Source organism: Oncorhynchus clarkii, chromosome 26 (genome assembly GCF_045791955.1).
Source record: "Oncorhynchus clarkii lewisi isolate Uvic-CL-2024 chromosome 26, UVic_Ocla_1.0, whole genome shotgun sequence".
NCBI lineage: Eukaryota > Metazoa > Chordata > Actinopteri > Salmoniformes > Salmonidae > Oncorhynchus > Oncorhynchus clarkii.
The window spans coordinates 23,729,552-23,749,551 of NC_092172.1; the positions used below are offsets into that span (position 1 = coordinate 23,729,552).

The following is a 20,000-nucleotide window of genomic DNA, read 5'->3' on the forward strand; positions in this document are numbered from 1 at the left end:
TTGAACATACCATGCAAATAAATGCATTTTAATTATATGAAGAGTGCCTTGGTCCTCCTTGCTTTTAAAAGTCAAATTTACCCATTTTACCAAAGAGCACTTTCTATTGACAAAGACCTACTATTGTGTAGCCACTCAGCGCTTCCCTTCCTGTAGTTTGAGTTAGTGCAAGGAATTGTAGACATCCATGCTGTTAGAGAGAGAGGGAAAGTGTGTTTTCTTATAAACAGAATCTAAGGACCTGTGACAGGAGGAAAAAAAGAAACAAACATAATTTATTGAACCTTTGGGGCCGGGTTAAAGACACAGAGCTGTAATTGATTTGGTGTGTGTGTATGCATGTGTGTGTGAGAAAGAGAGAGCGAAAGTTTGTGTGTGTATATGTGTCTGTGTGTGTGTATGCTCCTCTATGAGTGGGAGAACAGAGGGCTTGCAGGCAGCCGTGGCGTCATGATCTGGGGGAAGAGAGGAGAGCTTTGTGAGCGGTGGGTGGGTCCCCCCATGACTCAGAGAGAAGGAGAGGCGTCAACATGGCCGCCTGGCCCAGAGGAATTAACGTCCCCACACCCTGGTTAATCAGTGCCATCTTGGCTCTACGTCATCACCCAGCTAGGGAGCAGTCGCCTCTTCTCCCCTCTCCTCTCTCAACTGCCTGGGCTGACATGTAGGCATAGGTTATAGCCAGACTCTCCCATTAATTAAAAGTCACTTTCCAGTGACCAGGTCAGACATGGTGTAGTAGAGTCTGTCTGTAGGTTGCCGCTGTGTCTCTCTCTCCACTGGGCTCAGCTCTGCTCAGCTCTAAGCTGGCCTGGGCTGTTAATGACTGAAGGCTGGGAGCAGCGCTCCATGCCAAGACCCACATGGCTGTGGTGGTACATTAATTCAGCAGTCAATTTGACTGGAAGTTTGAAATCTGTGCTAGGTTAGGGGGACGTGCTGAAGCTGTGTTAATAGCTAGCTTGTTGTCCATATGGTGCTGCTTTAATGGAGCACATTTACTGCAGATGGTGAGAGTTGGTTGGGCAGAGGCAGCTTTTGGCAGAGGTCCGTTCTTCGAAAAGGCTGCCGTGAGCCCAGCACTAGCTGTCTTTTAACACTGATGTCTATCCTCCCTATTTCTCATTCACCAAAACGCTACCCTTGAAATGTGGCCTGCTCTTAGTTTAAAAATCCAGGCTCCCCTGTTTTCTTTATGGCTCTAAGAATGTTGCTCAGTCACTTTTTCCTGAATTCAGTCTCCAAACCGTATCTTTATTTCTATAGAGCGACGTACTTCAGTTGTCTCCATTACCACAATGGAGTTTTACACAGCGCACACTGCTGAGGAAACACAGGCAGAGAGACAAGAGGGAGGAAGAGAGAAACACAGGCAGAGAGACAAGCGGGAGGAAGAGAGAAAAGCTGTGAAACAGTAAGAGAATGTGTCCAAGCAGCAAGAGAGATGCAGAGGGAAGGAGACAAGCAGAGGGAAGGAGACAGGCAGGCAGGCAGACAGACAGAGGGAAGGAGACAGGCAGGCAGACAGTCAGAGGTAAGGAGACAGGCAGGCAGACAGTCAGAGGGAATGAGACATGCATGTGGACAGGCAGAGGGAAGGAGACAGGCAGAGGGAAGGAGACAGGCAGAGGGAAGGAGACAGGCAGGCAGGCAGACAGACAGAGGGAAGACAGGCAGAGGGAAGACAGGCAGAGGGAAGGAGACAGGCAGAGGGAAGGAGACAGGCAGAGGGAAGGAGACAGGCAGAGGGAAGGAGACAGGCAGGCAGACAGACAGAGGGAAGGAGACAGGCAGGCAGACAGTCAGAGGGAAGGAGACAGGCAGAGGGAAGGAGACAGGCAGAGGGAAGGAGACAGGCAGGCAGACAGACAGAGGGAAGGAGACAGGCAGGCAGACAGTCAGAGGGAAGGAGACAGGCAGGCAGACAGGCAGAGGGAAGGAGACAGGCAGAGGGAAGGAGACAGGCAGAGGGAAGGAGAAAGGCAGGTAGACAGTCAGAGGGAAGGAGACAGGCAGGCAGAGGGAAGGAGACATGCAGGTGGAGAGATGCAGAGGGAAGGAGACAGGCAGGCAGACAGTCAGAGGGAAGGAGACAGGCAGGTAGAGAGACAGAGAGAAGGAGACAGGCAGGCAGACAGACAGAGGGAAGGAGACAGGCAGGCAGACAGGCAGAGGGAAGGAGACAGGCAGAGGGAAGGAGACAGGCAGAGGGAAGGAGACAGGCATGCAGACAGTCAGAGAGAAGGAGACAGGCAGGCAGAGGGGAGGAGACAGGCAGGTAGAGAGATGCAGAGGGAAGGAGACAGGCAGGCAGACAGTCAGAGGGAAGGAGACAGGCAGGTAGAGAGACAGAGAGAAGGAGACAGGCAGGCAGACAGACAGAGGGAACAAGACAGGCAGGTAGACAGACAGAGAGATAGAGACGGACAGGCAGACAGAGGGAAGGAGACAGGCAGGTAGAGAGACAGAGAGATAGAGACGGAGAGGCAGACAGATAGAGGGAAGGAGACAGGCAGGTAGAGAGACAGAGAGATAGAGACGGACAGGCAGACAGACAGAGATAGAGAGAAACAGGCCCTTCTGTAATTGCACTTCCTGTCCTGGTGGCAGGCTGGTCCTCTGCTAGACAGTGAGCTTGCTGAAGGCTATGTTGTGGAGCCACTAAAGCATGAGACATGCATTCAATGTCATGACAAAGGAACCCAGCCTCTATGGCTCACTGTCCATTCACTCAGTGGGTTTTATCTAGGTTAGTTTAAGTTTCCTGTGGCTTTCCATAGCCTTGTTGCCTGTCTTGCTAACCTGTTATCAAGGAATCTAAACTCCAAAAGGGTGTTTGGGGCACATGATGACGGTCTATTATGCAGTTATGTCGTGTGTTTCTCTGTGTTCGAGTCAGTCCCCTTACTAAAGATGAGGGAGGGAGGGAGGGAGGGAGGGGGGGGGGGGAGAGGGAGAGAGAGGTGCAGAGAGAGGAGGTGCAGAGAGAAGTGTGTGTGTTTTTAACACTTCTCATAGTGGTGAGGAGACACGCTTGATCGGTTCGGCATGATTTGACTGTTGTTTTCTCACGTTGTCACTGGTGTGATGTTGGTATTATGTGCTCTGAGAAGAGCAGGGCTGAGTAGAGTGGGGAACAGAGCAGAGCAGGGCTGAGTGTAGTGGAGCGGGGAGCAGAGCCGAGCAGTGCCACTGGCCTAACCCCCTCCTCAGACACCTGATTGTGAGGAAAGTGTCGGCTGAGCCCACTGGGCTTCGCGGGTCCACCGCCCTGCTAAGTGCTGGCCAGGCTAGCCTGAAAGGCACAGTGTCCTTGGTCCTGTCACTCTTTCCATTCTCTCAGTGGCTTTGTCTCCACAGCCTCACTGGAGGAGAGGAAAAAACAGCAAATTACACTCATGTCCCAAAAACTGAAAGCATTTAGGGCCAAGATGCTGGATCTCTTTTGCTCTGATGTGTGTTATTTATGATGACGTCTACAAGGGAGTCGACTGTTACAGCAGGAGAAAACACTCATTAGTTGCAGCAGGTTTTTTGTCTTTGCCGCTACTGAGTATTGCGTTTTCTAACATGGGTTTTGAAAAGCTCACTCCAGCTTTAGCTCTTGGCTGATCAGATGCTGGTGAGATGGTGATGTATTTTACAGGACAGGGATGTGATGATGTGTAATACCGAGACAATTGAATAATAAGCTGAAACTACACTGTGTGTCTTTCTATGAATGGGTGTGAGGACTTGTACATATTTATTTCTGCTGACTTTACCATTGTCAGAGAGGGAAGCTCTTGCCTGTTTTACAGTCTCTCTGAAAAGGGAATTTCCTGGTAATTACTCTAATGTTAGGCTATAGTTTTGATATCACTGACGTACTTGTATTCCAACCCTCCACCCCAGGGCTCCACTCCCAATTAGTTTTCTGTAATAATATGTTGATGATAGTGCTTAAAGAGAAGCACACAGCAGTCCAAAATCACAATATTCTGAAGACCAGTAACAGAGGCTAATGAAACCTGTTGGGAATCATTTCCAGCCATGTGCTTCCAAAATGTTTCGGGCGAGGCTTCTAAACGACCTCTCCAAACAGTGACATTGTGAACCACACCCTCCCACCTCCATGGCGGTGCGTGTCCCAGCATCGGGTTCCTAGAAACCACAGAGCCCTTGCCACACATGGACCACAGCTGGACCAACTCTGGCTGCTCCTCCTACCACTCTGAGCCCTGCCAGAAGCTGGTCTGGGATCAGCGGTTACAGAAATGTATGTGTCACTCTGGAGAGAGCTTAGGAAGAATGCTGTGCTAGGATCAATAGGAAAGGGTTTATTTGTTGCAAACATATCATCAGGCCCTTGCTGTATGCAAATCCACTCCCCTCTCTGAGGAAAGACTAGAAGTAATGATGTCAATGCAGAGGAGAGGATGAGCTTCCTATCCTCCACACTGCCTTAATTAAAGACATACCTTATTAGAAGAGAAAGATGCATGCATTGCTCTGTGTTTTTTGCATGTTGCTTTTTTTCAGTGTTTAAATGGTTCTCTGTATTTCTCCTGCCGCAGAACCCCACACGCTGACATGGAGGGCTTTCTTCGTAGCAGCTTTTTACTGAGGTTAGTTTCTTTTTCAGTTGTTGTTGTAAAGTCGTGGGTCAGGGGGTCAGGAGCTAAACTCATCTGTCCCTTCACAACTCCAGCTCCCGACACCTAGCCTTAGATCACGTTCCTCCCTGGCTGGGTGGGGTTGGTGGGAGGGTTGTGTGCCTGGCAATCCACCCCAGCTGTATGTTGTTAGTGTAAAATAGACACTTCCACCTTTCCCCCTCTAGAGCGCTCTCCGTGGCATGCTCACACTGATATGTGTTGGGTATCAGTGTGAGCATGCCACGGAGAGCCATAGTCAGACTGAAAGCAGTTGTCACTCTAACCTCACACACAGATGTGTAGAGAGACCCCCCCCCCATCTCACCCCTGGGTACTGTGCCTCTCAAACTAAGGTTTCCGTGTTCGTACTGCATGCTTTTGTCTGCCCCCCTCTTCTAGACTCATGGCCAGGTCAGGTGGGGTGTGGCTCGGTTTGTGATGTACTGTTTCCTGTTGTGTGTTTGTACTTAACCGCAAAGTTTTTTTTAAATGTAACCTTGATGCTATTTTTCTTTTAAACCCATCCTGTGAATTTGTGCTGTTATAACACGGAGGAAGTCAATAAGTGATTATATTCGCCATTGGCTCCTCTTTCCTCTCCTTGTGAGCGACCTTCTCCAGGCTTGAATGTTGCAGCCTAATTAATGGTGCCTCGTTAAAAGACGCAGCAGCAGCAGGATCTGCCTTTCAAAGCTGCTGTCAGCCAAACTTTAGTAAAGCTAATGAATCCTCTTAGATTTTTTTCAAAAGGTCATTTATTTTATTAAATGAACACCATTTTTCCCTCAGAACTGTTGGAACCCGGTAAAATAAAGGACATGATGATGCAGTAAAAAGACATTGATATAACACAGCTTTAGATCCTATTTTAAAATACCCCATTAGTATCTAGTTTAAAAGGTTACTATTGAGTGTCCTTATTCTCTACACAGACAGCAGTAAAAAGACATTGATGTAACACAGCTTTAGATCCTATTTTAAAATACCCCATTAGTATCTAGTTTAAAAGGTTACTATTGAGTGTCCTTATTCTCTACACAGACAGCAGTAAAAAGACATTGATATAACACAGCTTTAGATCCTATTTTAAAATACCCCATTAGTATCTAGTTTAAAAGGTTACTATTGAGTGTCCTTATTCTCTACACAGACAGCAGTAAAAAGACATTGATATAACACAGCTTTAGATCCTATTTTAAAATACCCCATTAGTATCTAGTTTAAAAGGTTACTATTGAGTGTCCTTATTCTCTACACAGACAGCAGTAAAAAGACATTGATATAACACAGCTTTAGATCCTATTTTAAAATACCCCATTAGTATCTAGTTTAAAAGGTTACTATTGAGTGTCCTTATTCTCTACACAGACAGCAGTAAAAAGACAGGATGAGCAAAAACATTTCACAGTCAATTGCCCAGCACACCAGAATGAAGTGAGATTTGAGAGGAGCTATAGATCAGCCATTTAATTCCAAATATAGCACAAAAGCTCTCTGGGTTACCCTATCCAAGCAAACATATATCTTCAAAAATCATATTTATTAGAAATGTCCTTAAATAGCCGCTGTTTCCAAGGCGTAGTGAGTGTTACAACTCCAGTGTTGGCCGGAGGCTGGGGATCATACTCAGGCATGTGTTGGATTATTGAAGGTATGTTGCCCCTATTCATTTCCACTGGGCCACTAATGCTACAGAGTGGAGGATTGTGTTTGACTCCAGACACCTGTTGAAGCAGCACCAGTTGGGCAGATATCTAGCTGAACAGAGGGTGGGGGAGGGCTGAAGAAAGCAACACCTCTTAAATCCAACTGAGATTCTTACAGCCCAATAACTTGAAGACCCACATCGACCCACATAGACAAAACATGACCTTTGACTGCTAGCCTCTTTCGTAGCAATATCATTTTGTTCTTTGTCGAAATCAGTACTCTGAGAGAACACTGCGATTCATCTAAGTAAATGCATCATTAGGGTTCCTAATCCACATCCTTCTGTCAATGTCTGTTTTAATTAAATGAGAGGTGCCAGTGGAACGATATCGCGCACACATGCTCGGGTGATTGGAGGACAGAGGCCTCAACAATCAGGCCAAGATTAAAGTCAGGCTTTGCCTCAGGGTTTGGCCTTTTGCTTGGCCACGGCTTGTTGTGTCCTGGGGAGGGAGGGTTGGAGGGAGAGAGAGAATGAGAGGAAGACACAGCAGGGGAGGGGTATGGGAGACGGACCATGTTTCTTCAGTCTAGCTAGCACCACAACATATTTTCTTAAGCAACTGAATTGGGTCAAAGGGGGCTCTGTCAGTGCAATTATGTGAAAGTATGACAGCAACTCTGCCTTGTGCCTCATTAATACATCTATTTCTGTGTAGTACTCTGAAAGGACATGTTGTCTATTCAACTCAGTCGTCTCCCCAGCTGTGTGGCCCAGAAGTTCCACTTCTGCTCTGACAGAGGGGCAGATGTTTAAGATGACTTTTCACATTTCATATCTGCGTCACTCATCTGCGTCACTCACTAACATACCACTGGACAAACTAGTCATTATTTTACACTAATAAGTCATCACTTCTTGTTTTGACTCATAGTTGCAGTAGCTGTAAAAGTACCAATCTCCCATTTTCAATTTAGAAAATTATGCTGGTTGTTAATGCGCGCTGATGCAGGCGGAGGAATAGTCATTGTGAAAAATACAATCAGGGAGAACTTTAAACAGGTTCACTTTATATTAATAATGTAGCATGGAGCCTTTGTACTGTCTTAGAAAATAATGACAGTCTGTTTAAATCTCACATGCAGAGCAGTACGTCTGCAACAAAGTGAAAGAATTCACTAAATTATACAGTTAGTGCACAATGTACTTTAGTGGAATATGATCTGTTCTTACTCACATTAGAAGCCAACTTTGTTGTAGAGAAGCAGTGTTTCAATTTAGCTGCGTATTAATGAAGAACGTGATTATATTTGAGCAGATTGTGTGTGTGTGTGTGTGTGTGTGTGTGTGTGTGTGTGTGTGTGTGTGTGTGTGTGTGTGTGTGTGTGTCTGTGTGAGAGAGAGAGAGAGAGAGAGCGATCTGTAACAGTCCCTGGCTAATCCCAGTAGAGAGGACCTCCTCCTGCATCTCTCCCATTATTTGATGTAATGAAAGGAGAAAGTGTGTAACAAGGAGATTGTTAATTAATTTAGTCTAACAAGATGAAGATAAATGCAACCCACTGAAGGTTGACTAGGCAAAGGGGCCCACTTAGCATTCCTTCTCCTCTCCCCTGCTCTCCCTTGCTCTCCCCTGCCTCACAATGGAGCACATTTAAAAGGTGCAGCTCCTCGTTTGGACAACCCCACTGAGCTTTCACCCGTTAAATGTAGACACAAAACATCTCACTTAACGTTTCTTTCAGGCTTACAACTTAATCTACAATTATCACCTTCGCTGTTAGTGTTTATTAACCTCAATATGATTGTGATTAAAGCTGAAAATGTATCTATAGCTACAATTCTTTGCTTTTTAAATGTGCTGGAATCTAATCAAGATAACACATCTCAGTTGATGTTATTCTCCATGATTATTTATATTGTTTAAAGAAACCTTTTTGACATGTTAGTTAGGAGGGTTTCTCTGTCTTTTAAGGCTGACCATAGAGCCATTTCCCTTTCCTCAGGGAGAGATGAGTGAAAGGAGTAGATCTGGGCCTGTTCAAGCATCTAGCTAGCTGCTACTCTCCATGTCCTCTCAGAAGGGTCTGTGTGACTCCCAGCCTTTCACCATATGAATGGCCCTGCTCTAATGAGGCTTGGTGGCTATTTGAGCGGCGAGTGAGACAGACAGAAAAGAGGACATTTTTCTAAAAATCCAGACAGTTGTCTTCATTCACACCACTTTCAACAAATCAGCAGTCTATCAAGGACATTCTTCTGTGGACAATTCTATACAGGGCCTGCATGGCAGCACAGACTTAATCATTATGGGACCCATTCTCTGCTCCCTTAGTTCTCAAGTCCACAACAATGAGTTGTTGATTGTGTAGACAACACCAGAACAATTATGCTCTCTGTTTTGGTGGCAGGGCAGAATTTTAAAGTCAGATCCTTAATAATGGCCTCATTATTGATATTCTTAGACCAGGCCTCAGGATAAGGAATAGTTGCTCACAGTACATCATTATTTAGCACATTTCGATTAGCTCATCATGTTGTCTACGTACGAATAGAATCAAATGTAATTAAGACGAGGGAGCTGTGCTCGCGGAACACTGGCCACTGACTTAAAAGGTAGCACTTGATAGGCCATTAATATGAAGAAAGGTGGGAAAAAGAAGGATTAGAGCTGTTGCCGTAGTAACTCCAACTTCCATCTGCGAGGGAACAATGGACTTGTGTTCCTCTACCACCTTGGCTTGAAAAAATAGAAAGCAAGAGAGAGAGTGTTCTGAAAGGACAAGACCCTTTTTAACAACGGCGTGGACTCCAGGCCTAATAGGCTCTTTGGTGTGAGCTGTTAGACGAGACCACTGGGGGATAGGACAGAGGAAAGGTCACCATGTAATCCAAGGACAGCCGAAGTCATCATCCCTTTTTACAATAGCAGTTTGTTTTGTGCTGCTTCCATGTGCTCAACACAGACACGTCAGTCACACTAACTGGAGGGATAGAGAGAGAAGAGAGAGCGAGAGAAAGGGTCTGTATGAGGGACGTGAGACGGTTTAGGAAAAGGGAGAGAGAGGGGGAACATGCCACACGGCCAAAACCTACTTGTTCCCTTACTGACTCTAAATAAACACAAACTAGATTTATACCAGAGACTTGGAGGAAAAATAACTCTCCAATTAGAAGGATCTGTCAGAAGCTACTTGAAGTGCCTCCAGCCTTTTCCCATCCCTGTTCCCTCTTCCCCGTGCAGCAGGAGAGGGGAACGCACGGCTTCTCTATTTGGTTCTGGCACCTCTAGTCTACACACTGCTCTGATAACAACGTTCCCTCTTGGATGATCACTCTACACAAACACACCCTAGGAGTTAGAGGATCTATTCCATGCCTAGTACTAACAGGTACACATGCTATCTTAACACAGTCTTTCACATAATTATATACGGCAAATGATAAATGCAAACGAACACAATAACTCAATTGCCAAAACCTGAGGAGTTACGGTAGTAATGAAAACACACGGTTGATATACTGTGTCGCCTTTTTATTTTAATCGTCGTATAAAAGTTCCTGTGAGGAGAGAGAAAGCACAAAGAGCTGATGTGATAGCTGAATACTCTGTCTGGACCAGAGTGGGTCCCCCTAAACCACTGCAGAGTTATAACCGTCTATGATCTACGGGCGTATGTGTTTCTCTTTACGTTTTATGTCCCTTATTACAGCTGCATACGTCTGCCCACATTAAGCTAATTTATGGCCCAGGCCACTGATACAGCAGTATAGGTTAATGAATTTGGCATTACTAATTAACTGTTATTGAGGGTGGAATATGAATTCAGAGTCTGGAGAAATAGCAGAGCAGGGAAGGAGAGAGGAGGACAGGAGGGACAGATGACTGGCTGGGGTAGATGGGTTCATTTCTCCCTTTAGTCTTTTCTTACCACACAATGCCAAACTGTCAACAGAGTCCTCTAAGGGAAGCTGATTTCCAACGACCCAGTCAAGTCTCATCACAGATTCATTCCTGATCGCATGTATACTACCTTTCAAATGTTTGGGGTCACTTAGAAATGTCCTTGTTTTTGAAAGAAAAGCTAATATTTTGTCCATTAAAATACCATAAAATTGATCAGAAATACAGTGTAGACATTGTTAATGTTGTAAAGTACTATTGTAGCTGGAAACGGCTGATTTTCTATGGAATGTCTACATAGGCGTACAGAGGCCCATTATCAGCAACCATCACTCCTGTGTTCCAATGCCACGTTCTGTTAGCTAATCCAAGTTTATCATTTTAAAAAGCTAATTGATCATTAGTAAACCCTTTTGCAATTATGTTAGCACAGCTGAAAACTGTTGTTCTGATTAAAGAAAGAATCTCTGAAGAGATTGTTGATAAGATTAGCTTTCATTGGACAGAATGTTATGGGGAGAAAAACTGTGTGTCCTCAGTCAGTGGACACAAGGATGACCTCTTTACGAAACTTCAAACACAGGTGTCTCTCAATGGATGAGAAAAGCGCAGCTTTTTCTCCTCTCACACCAAACAATGGGCACGTTATACAAGCAAAATCGAGGTACCTCACATTTACCTCACATTTACCTCTTAAAACAGGAAACTACATTCAGAGAAACAGGGCCATTCAGGCAGAAAAGGCCAACTGTGACAACTTGGAATATTGTGCCGCGTTCGTGCTGACATACAGTACATTCTCCAGAAACAGTCTTGGCCCTGCTGAGGAGAGACATGATTCTCTTACTGTAGTTGTGCTATGGACACTGCTGCTAGTACACTGCCCCCTATATCCATAAGTAAGCAATACCACTACCCTGAACACATTGACAGTGTGGCAGTTTTACAGTCTCCATTAATATGGGCTCTTTCCCCGTATCTCTTTCTGTTTCTCTCTCTCTCTCCCTCTCTTTATCTCTCCTTTCTTTCTTTCTTTCTTTCTTTCTTTCTTTCTTTCTTTCTTTCTTTCTTTCTTTCTTTCTTTCTTTCTTTCTTTTTCTTTCTTTCTTTCTTTCTTTCTTTCTTTCCCCCACTCTCCAGCCGCCTATACCTCTACAATCTACTCCTGACATACTCTCGGCGTGAGCCAAGCCTTTCAATTTAGATTTCAATTATCATGTTAGTTTTGTGATTAGACTTCTGTCCTCCAGGAATCAGACCTCTCTGCTCCTCTCTTTTCCCCTCTTCCCCTGCCATCAGATCCCATCTGATGAATGGCGCATATAATTACAGAAGTTATTGAATATGCAGATCGCTGCTTACTCTTGGTGGGCTGTTCATAATGCATTAACTCTAACTGTATGAAACAAGGGTCCCCGGCAAAGAGCCACTTCAGTAATGAGAGAGGCCCAGTGTATGCCATTAGTCAGGGATAATAGCCGTTAGTAAGGGGGGGAACTCCATTAAAAAACACACAGGCATATTATGATATGCCTTGTTTCTCTCTCTCTCTCTCTCTCTCTCTGTGTGTGTGTGTGTGTGTGTGTGTGTGTGTGTGTGTGTGTGTGTGTGTGTGTGTGTGTGTGTGTGTGTGTGTGTGTGTGTGTGTGTGTGCGTGCGATAGAGGCTGCAGCTGTTGGTCCCAGTTCTAACCAGCCAGAGCTAGCCTGCTAGCCTGCCACTTCACTGTGGAGGCAGTGGGCACAGCACAGCCAGGGCTCCCACTCTCCCACAGCATGGAGCTCTATCTACTGGCCAGCCACGTCAACACACAGACACACACACAGCCAGGGCTCCCACTCTCCCACAGCATGGAGCTCTATCTACTGCCCAGCCACATCAACACACAGACACACACAGCCAGGGCTCCCACTCTCCCACAGTATGGAGCTCTATCTACTGGCCAGCCACGTCAACACACAGACACACACAGCATGGAGCTCTATCTACTGGCCAGCCACGTCAACACACAGACACACACACAGGCAGGGCTCCCACTCTCCCACAGCATGGAGCTCTATCTACTGGCCAGCCACGTCAACACACAGACACACACAGCATGGAGCTCTATCTACTGGCCAGCCACGTCAACACACAGACACACACAGGCAGGGATCCCACTCTCCCACAGCATGGAGCTCTATCTACTGGCCAGCCACGTCAACACACAAACACACACAGCATGGAGCTTTATCTACTGACCAGCCACGTCAACACACAGACACACACAGCATGGAGCTCTATCTACTGGCCAGCCACGTCAACACACAGACACACACAGCATGGAGCTCTATCTACTGGCCAGCCACGTCAACACACAGACACACACAGCATGGAGCTCTATCTACTGGCCAGCCACATCAACACACAGACACACACAGCATGGAGCTCTATCTACTGGCCAGCCACGTCAACACACAGACACACACAGGCAGGGCTCCCACTCTCCCACAGCATGGAGCTCTATCTACTGGCCAGCCACGTCAACACACAGACACACACAGCATGGAGCTCTATCTACTGGCCAGCCACGTCAACACACAGACACACACAGGCAGGGCTCCCACTCTCCCACAGCATGGAGCTCTATCTACTGGCCAGCCACGTCAACACACAGACACACACAGGCAGGGTGTTTATGAATCATTCAACATGAGATGTGACTACCATGGTCTCACGTCCTGTCCTGCCGTGATGCAATCCCCGAGTGGCCTCTAAGCCACAGCACATGATCTCTCCCCTTCTCCCAGAATTGAATCTTCTCCTGACGTTCTTAGATGTTCAATTCTGTAGTGTGGTTCATTTCATGATACGCATTACACAGGTAGTCAGAGACAGAAAGAGACAAACAGATCTAGTGAGACTTTCTGTTACGTGCTGAGTCTAGTTAAGTGATGGGCCAAACATGAGTCGGTCTTCCTCTTATTCATTATTCAGGAGTTAGCTAACTCTCTCCTTGCTTTGACATTCATTTGTTTTTCACATTAAGCCTGAGGCAAAGCCGTTCTGATTTAGTGTTTGGCACCTGTTGTGTTTAATTCAGGAACACCATTCCTAAAAAACACAGACCCCCTTTATTTTTAGCTTGTGAGCTGTACCTGCCATTTATAGCCGACTGTCCCGTTCCTAGACTCATTGGCTGGCTGGCTGACACTCTGCTGATGTCTTACAGGGGATTGTACATTACACTGCAGGAACCCGGGGAGGCCCTCCCAAAGAACAAAGATAGACACACATCCTCGTGCACCACACACACACTTCTCATACGCAGCATTTCTACACATTCAGCTATAGTTGTACACATAGTTACAGTAGCATATATATATTTTTGTAACGTTTTTTTGTCGTTGTTTTTTTTCCCCCTTTTTCTCCCCAATTTCATGGTATCCAATTGTTTTTTAGTAGCTACTATCTTGTCTCATCGTTGCAACGATGAGAAAGGTCGAGAGCCATGCGTCCTCCGAAACACAACCCAACCAAGCCGCACTGCTTCTTAACACAGCGCGCATCCAACCCGGAAGCCAGCCGCACCAATGTGTCGGAGGAAACACTGTACACCTACCGACCCTGTCAGCGTGCACTGCGCCCGGCCCGCGATGCAGTGCCTTAGACCACTGCGCCACCCGGGAGGCCCTAGCATATATATGTTTAACTGCACAGCATGAAGGCAACGTGCATTTATAATAGACGAATGCAGTGGACAGATCAGTGCTTCCTCTCCTATTCATTGTGTCTGTACAAAGCAGTCCTCTAGTCTAGGACAGCCTATGTCTCCTGACATGCGTTGGCTCCTCACTCTTCCTCAGTTCTATTGGTTTAAATGGCTTCCTGTTAAATATTTACCCTGACATGGTCTCTCCGCTGCACTCACTGTTGAGCTGACTGACACCTGTAGGACATTATGCTTTCATATCGCTCAATGCAATGTTTTTTATCGTTTTAAAATGGCTGCACAATCATGAATATTGCGAGACCATACAGGACAGTACCTGGAGAGGTTATTTTCATGGCTTTCTTCAGCCTGAGAACAGACAACTGAATAGTTACAGAATACTAAATGAATAGTTATTAATGCTTTTATTAATTAGAAATATCTAAATGTCTCATTTTGTGATGAGACACATTTCCTTGTCACAGGACATTTTTTTTATTTTGTACAATCTGTGGAACGACCCACTGATTTCAAATGAGTATAATCTATCCTTTTATGTAAATAATTATGTTGTTCTCTTTAAAAATATTTTCATATTTTACCCATAATATTTATATTTTGTTTTTAAGAAGAGACAACACAAACTAAGCCATCACTCCCACTCCGGTATAAAGATAATTGATGAGCTCTAATAATGTATTCCAGTCCTCCTCATTTGTCTGTTTGTGGCCTGCAGGCTTGCTTATTACTACTGTCATAAACCTGGGAGAAACTCAGTGTACTCACACACGCACACACACTGGCTTTTACTTTGGCATTGTGAAATCCAATCCATATTGAACCAGTGTGTCATGCAATTAATAATGCAGAATATTTACAGTGTAGAGATCAACTGAGATGCCAACAGTACTTTCTCTCTCTGGACATCAGTCACTTCAGCGTTCCCTTAATACTGTCGATGTCTACCGGAATAGATAAAGAGCAATGCCATTCTAATGTCTATTACTGCATTGACTCCAGGCATTGACCAATAGAGAGTCCATAATGAACTCAGATTGAACTTGTGGTCCTGTCCAGTGTCCTGTCTACAGTACAGACAAAGAGAGAGGTGTGGTGTCAGAGGTCATGGCTGTGTCTGTATCTGTTTCTCTGTCATGGCTGACTGTGGTATTTAAGACTCAGAGACGGCTTTCGCACACGGACCTGTGGCCACTGTAGCCGGCTCCATGTATATTATTAGGTTAATAGGGTTTGTACATGTTTACACCAACTGTTATCTCAGTGGGAGGTCAGGGAGGTGACTTATACTGGTGTAATGGGCTTACTGACGGGCTTAAATAGCATGGTAGTGGCCCACTAACACACACACATTCTCACAGTCACACCTATAACTGGAGTGACATGTCAGAGGAGAAATCGCTGTAGGGGGAGTGGGTTTGCAGCATGGTGTGGACTGTGTTTTCACCTCTCTCCTAACCAGTGTGTTGCGACAGACATTCAACCTTTATCAAGTCCCAGCTATTGTTTGCAGATTGGTTGCACACGCCACAGGCTGTGAAAGACACATCTGCTACCTTGAGCCTAGTGAGAGAAGGACAGATAGAGGGCTGGGGCGGAGGGCCGGGGCGGAGGGCCGGGGCAGAGTGACGGGGTCGGAGGGCCAGGGCGGGGGAAGGTGGGGGACTGGAGTCTCGTTATCCTCTCTTACAGCTCAGCTACAATCACTTTCCACTATTTGTCCAGCCTTCACCAGATATTAGCCTTTTTCTGTTTGCTGCTTATTTTAGTCTATTTGAGTCAGATAGAGACAGTATTTCCAAAGACCACGGCCCTGTCTTCTGTTTTAGTCTATTTGAGTCAGATAGAGACAGTATTTCCAAAGACCACGGCCCTGTCTTCTGTTTTAGTCTATTTGAGTCAGATAGAGACAGTATTTCCAAAGACCACGGCCCTGTCTTCTGTTTTTGTCTATTTGAGTCAGATAGAGACAGTATTTCCAAAGACCACAGCCCTGTCTTCTGTTTTAGTCTATTTGAGTCAGATAGAGACAGTATTTCCAAAGACCACGGCCCTGTCTTCTGTTTTTGTCTATTTGAGTCAGATAGAGACAGTATTTCCAAAGACCACGGCCCTGTCTTCTGTTTTAGTCTATTTGAGTCAGATAGAGACAGTATTTCCAAAGACCACGGCCCTGTCTTCTGTTTTAGTCTATTTGAGTCAGATAGAGACAGTATTTCCAAAGACCACGGCCCTGTCTTCTGTTTTAGTCTATTTGAGTCAGATAGAGACAGTATTTCCAAAGACCACGGCCCTGTCTTCTGTTTTAGTCTATTTGAGTCAGATAGAGACATTATTTCCAAAGACCACGGCCCTGTCTTCTGTTTTAGTCTATTTGAGTCAGATAGAGACAGTATTTCCAAAGACCACGGCCCTGTCTTCTGTTTTTGTCTATTTGAGTCAGATAGAGACAGTATTTCCAAAGACCACGGCCCTGTCTTCTGTTTTTGTTTGTTGCATAATATACTTTTACTGTGTCCCTCTCTCTCTGTGTGTTTTAGGATATTGACTTTACAGTTGATTTTGTCCCCCAGCTTTCCATTTTCAGGAACTAGTCTTTTAAACGTTTGTTTGTAAGAGATATAGCAATACAATGTTAACCTCCATGGCACAGCTAGACACACCAGAATGCTATTTTAATGATGTTTAAAAAATAAAGTGTTGTTAGGAACTGCGACTTTGTGTCATTATGTGATGTCAGTCACAGTAGGGATTGTTGTTTGGTAATAAAGCAGTGTAAATTTGTGAAATGTTGAGTCAGTCTTTCAGACAACCCGCTTCAGACTTTAAAACCCCAGCTATAAGAGCAGATTTGTTTCTATGTTTTTGATTGATTCACAGATTGAGATCTAAAGGATGGTCGTGAACGTGCTGGGACAAAGGGCCTCTTTGTGCGGAGCGGGGCCGTCTGAAATGGAGGAGTAGTTTGAGATGACCAGATGATTTCCTACGGGTCCAGTGAGTGAGCCCCACCACAGTGTAGCGAGTCTGAGGCTGAGCCGGGCTGCGCTGAGCGTAATGAATGTGGTAGCAGGGAACCACAACAGAGCCAGAGGCTGCCTGAGAGGCTGCCTGGGAACCAGAGGGACGTGGCCACCGGCCAGACACAGACACAAACCCCTGGCTCACACTTGTGGTTTTTAAAGAAAGCAATTTAGTTAATGATTTCATTCTGAAAGCCTGTCATGATGCATGCGTGGTCTGCGTCTGCTAGGAAAGAAGAGAAACCTCTCCCACCAAGGTGTAAGTCAACATGACTGCCTCTGACTACCAGAAACTACCAGAGGCCTGGGGTTGTGATGGAGATAGTGAGAGGAGAAATAATGGCCACATTTCCACATCAAAACCTACTCACTGCTGACCAGGCAGAAAGAAGTCTTATTTTATGTTTTTGTAGGTAATAGATTGCAGTGAGTTTATCATTTGCGGTGATATTTACATTTCGACAGAGGCCTACCATGTCTTATTATCTGGCATCTTGACAAATAGATGAATGCAGTGTGAGTTTGAGCGAAGTATCAGTGGTCAGACACATGGTTAACAGCCCACTGGTGAGACATTTTCTGTATCAGTCAGCGGCTAATCCTGTACAGAGCCTGTTCTCTCAGACTGCATATACTGCACATTTTTCTCCTCAACCATGTCTGTCAGCTCCCTGATTTTATTAGACTGTGTTTCCCATTCAGTTATAGTGGTTTTCTCCGTGCCGCTCTGTGAGTGAAGCATTGCTAAAACAGGGGCTGTACATGTCTTCTGTGAACCAAATTCCTGGGCAATTACTCAGATCAATGGCAGGTGGTTCTGGTTTGGCTCCTCAGATCTCGTTTCTCCTTGCAGCCTCTTTTTCTCTGTATGGGCTGTCAGTCAGCAGGATAACTTTTAACCACCTCCAAACAGAGCCGGCTGCCAAGCATTCGTTTAGCCGCTCACTTTTATTCGGCCCTCCCGTCCGACCTGTCACAGCGTTACACACTGTTGACCATGCTTTCTATTCAACAAGGGCAAATGAATTGGTTTCAGTGGTTTAAATCGGCAATCAATGTCAGTTTCCCAACATAATAAGGCTTAATCATAAATCTGTGAGGTGTGGCCTGCCTGACCTCTATTCATCAGTTCCTTCTACATGGTCTCATCTGGGTGGAGCAAATGAACTACCCTTGTTTTGATTTTCCGATTGACGTGTCACATGAAACGTTGCCACTCTCAGAATATGGCCCTTTCCCTCCCTCCATAGCTCCCTCCCTCCCTTTATGCCAGGCATCACTTTCTCACCCTCAGTCCCTCAGAGAACATACAAGGCAATAAGATAGAGAAAAACGTCCAGAGTGACAAAGGTGGACACATTTGTGTGCCTTGTTTGCGCGCTCAATGAATTATTTCAATTCATGAGTGAGTGAGAGAGAGACAGAGAAAGAAAGAAAGAATGAAAGAAAACAAATCCCCAAAGAATTAGGGGTGGGACTAACTGTAACTAATGAGCTGTTGTCCAGCCAATCCCTAGAATAGAGCCGCTTAATCAAAGCAGCGTTGTAGGTAATTTCCTCACCCCCCCCTGCAGAAATCCATTTATGCGATGAGAATGAAAGAGAACAAAACTGCTATTCTTTTCATTAGACGTTGTACATTTTCCAATTTGAGTGACCAGCGCTGGCGAAGCGTCCTATTTTTGGAAAAGAAAAGAATCAGGATAGTTGCGGAGAAAGCAGGCCACTGTGTGCCGACATTCCAGATGTCCAAACGGCAGTTGTACCAACCAAACTTTTCTGGGCAATGGCTGCCAGTGATGACCTCATAAGGAGCAGGCCAAAGACTGAGGCCCACAGTTCTTCCATGCAGAAGAATACCCCCCCCGCTTTCATAATCCATTCTGTGTCTCCAGTGTCCCTCTCTTTTTCTGTCCCCCTGCAAAATTACTCCTTCATAATTAGCCATTGTTCCTGCTCTTTTGGCGCGGCTCTCTGCATTTTGTCAGGGGCCCCTTTTCTCTCCTCCCCCTCTGTCCCCTATATACTCATTGTGTATCTCTAGGAACCTTGTGATGCTTGGCAGCCCCCCAGCCTTCTTGTTTGGCACCCCCAGTCCTCTCCACAGCTCTGTGCACTGTGGACTGTGGGAGATGTTACACTTGGTTTGTTCAATCTGAACTCTTTGCTCTAAACTCTCAAGTGCATAGAAGTTATGTTTATAAATGACAGAAAGGCCCTGGCCTGAATGGCGCTTTGTTGACTGTTTTCCTAAAAGGCCCCCACTATATTTCATCTGTCAGTCGCTTTTCTTTACTCCAACAATGCTTGATTGTTTCCATGAAAACTTCAGGTTCCACAGACAGGAGAATTCTGTATTATTATGTTCCTGCCAAATTCCGATCTCTGTTTTCCTTCCCCTGCACTCACAAAGGGCTCATAACTTACTGTCAACTGGGAGGGGAGCCACAAAGCTCCACTGTTGCTCAGCGAATAGCCTGTGTTGGTTGATGGCTTTACTGGCTGTAAAGTTTGCTTAACTGCAGTGGCAGTGACAGAAGGCACTTTGGGAACTTCATCCCCCAGAAGGCCCAGACCACTACACGTTCAGAGAGAGAGAGAGCAGGGGAGTAAGAGAGAGAGAGAGACCGAGAAAGAGAGGGAAGGAAAAAACGAGTAACTTCTCTTGCCTCTCAATCTCTTTAGCGCCAGACTGCTGGCTGGACGAGAGAGTGGTAGTTCTGAGGTGGTGCAGTAGTTCTGGTGTTGTTCTTTATTGTGGGTGCTGCTCCTATGTGTGCTGCTCCTGGCTGTCCTCTAGTTCTGTCCTCTACTTCTCCTTGTGGATGCCATCTGCGACAGAGTACTGTGAAACAGACAGGAAAAGGACTGCACTGGACGCTTGGCCGGTCAGCGAGTGTTCGTGAGTGTGTGTGGTTGTGCATTTGAGACAGAGAGACAGAGAGACAGAGAGAGAGAGAGAGATAGAGAGAGAGAGAGAGAGAGAGAGAGAGAGAGAGAGAGAGAGAGAGAGAGAGAGAGAGAGAGAGAGAGAGACAGAGATACAGAGAGAGAGAGAGAGAGAGAGAGACCCCTC

The 20,000-nt window shown here is 45.7% G+C and overlaps 1 protein-coding gene across 16 annotated transcripts in view; it reads left to right on the forward strand.

The window, feature by feature from the left end:
- Positions 1 to 20,000, forward strand: part of LOC139384325 (transcription factor SOX-6-like) — a 193,195-nt gene that overhangs the window by 43,806 nt on the left and 129,389 nt on the right. For 8 of the 16 annotated variants that reach the window (XM_071129020.1, XM_071129019.1, XM_071129008.1 and 5 more), the window contains one exon: positions 4,557 to 4,607. The exons of the other annotated variants lie outside the window; for them this stretch is intronic. In XM_071129020.1, coding sequence (XP_070985121.1) covers positions 4,573 to 4,607 — 35 coding nt within the window. In that variant the 5' untranslated portion in view covers positions 4,557 to 4,572. The remainder of the gene's footprint in view (positions 1 to 4,556; positions 4,608 to 20,000) is intronic. 16 annotated transcript variants of the gene reach the window in all.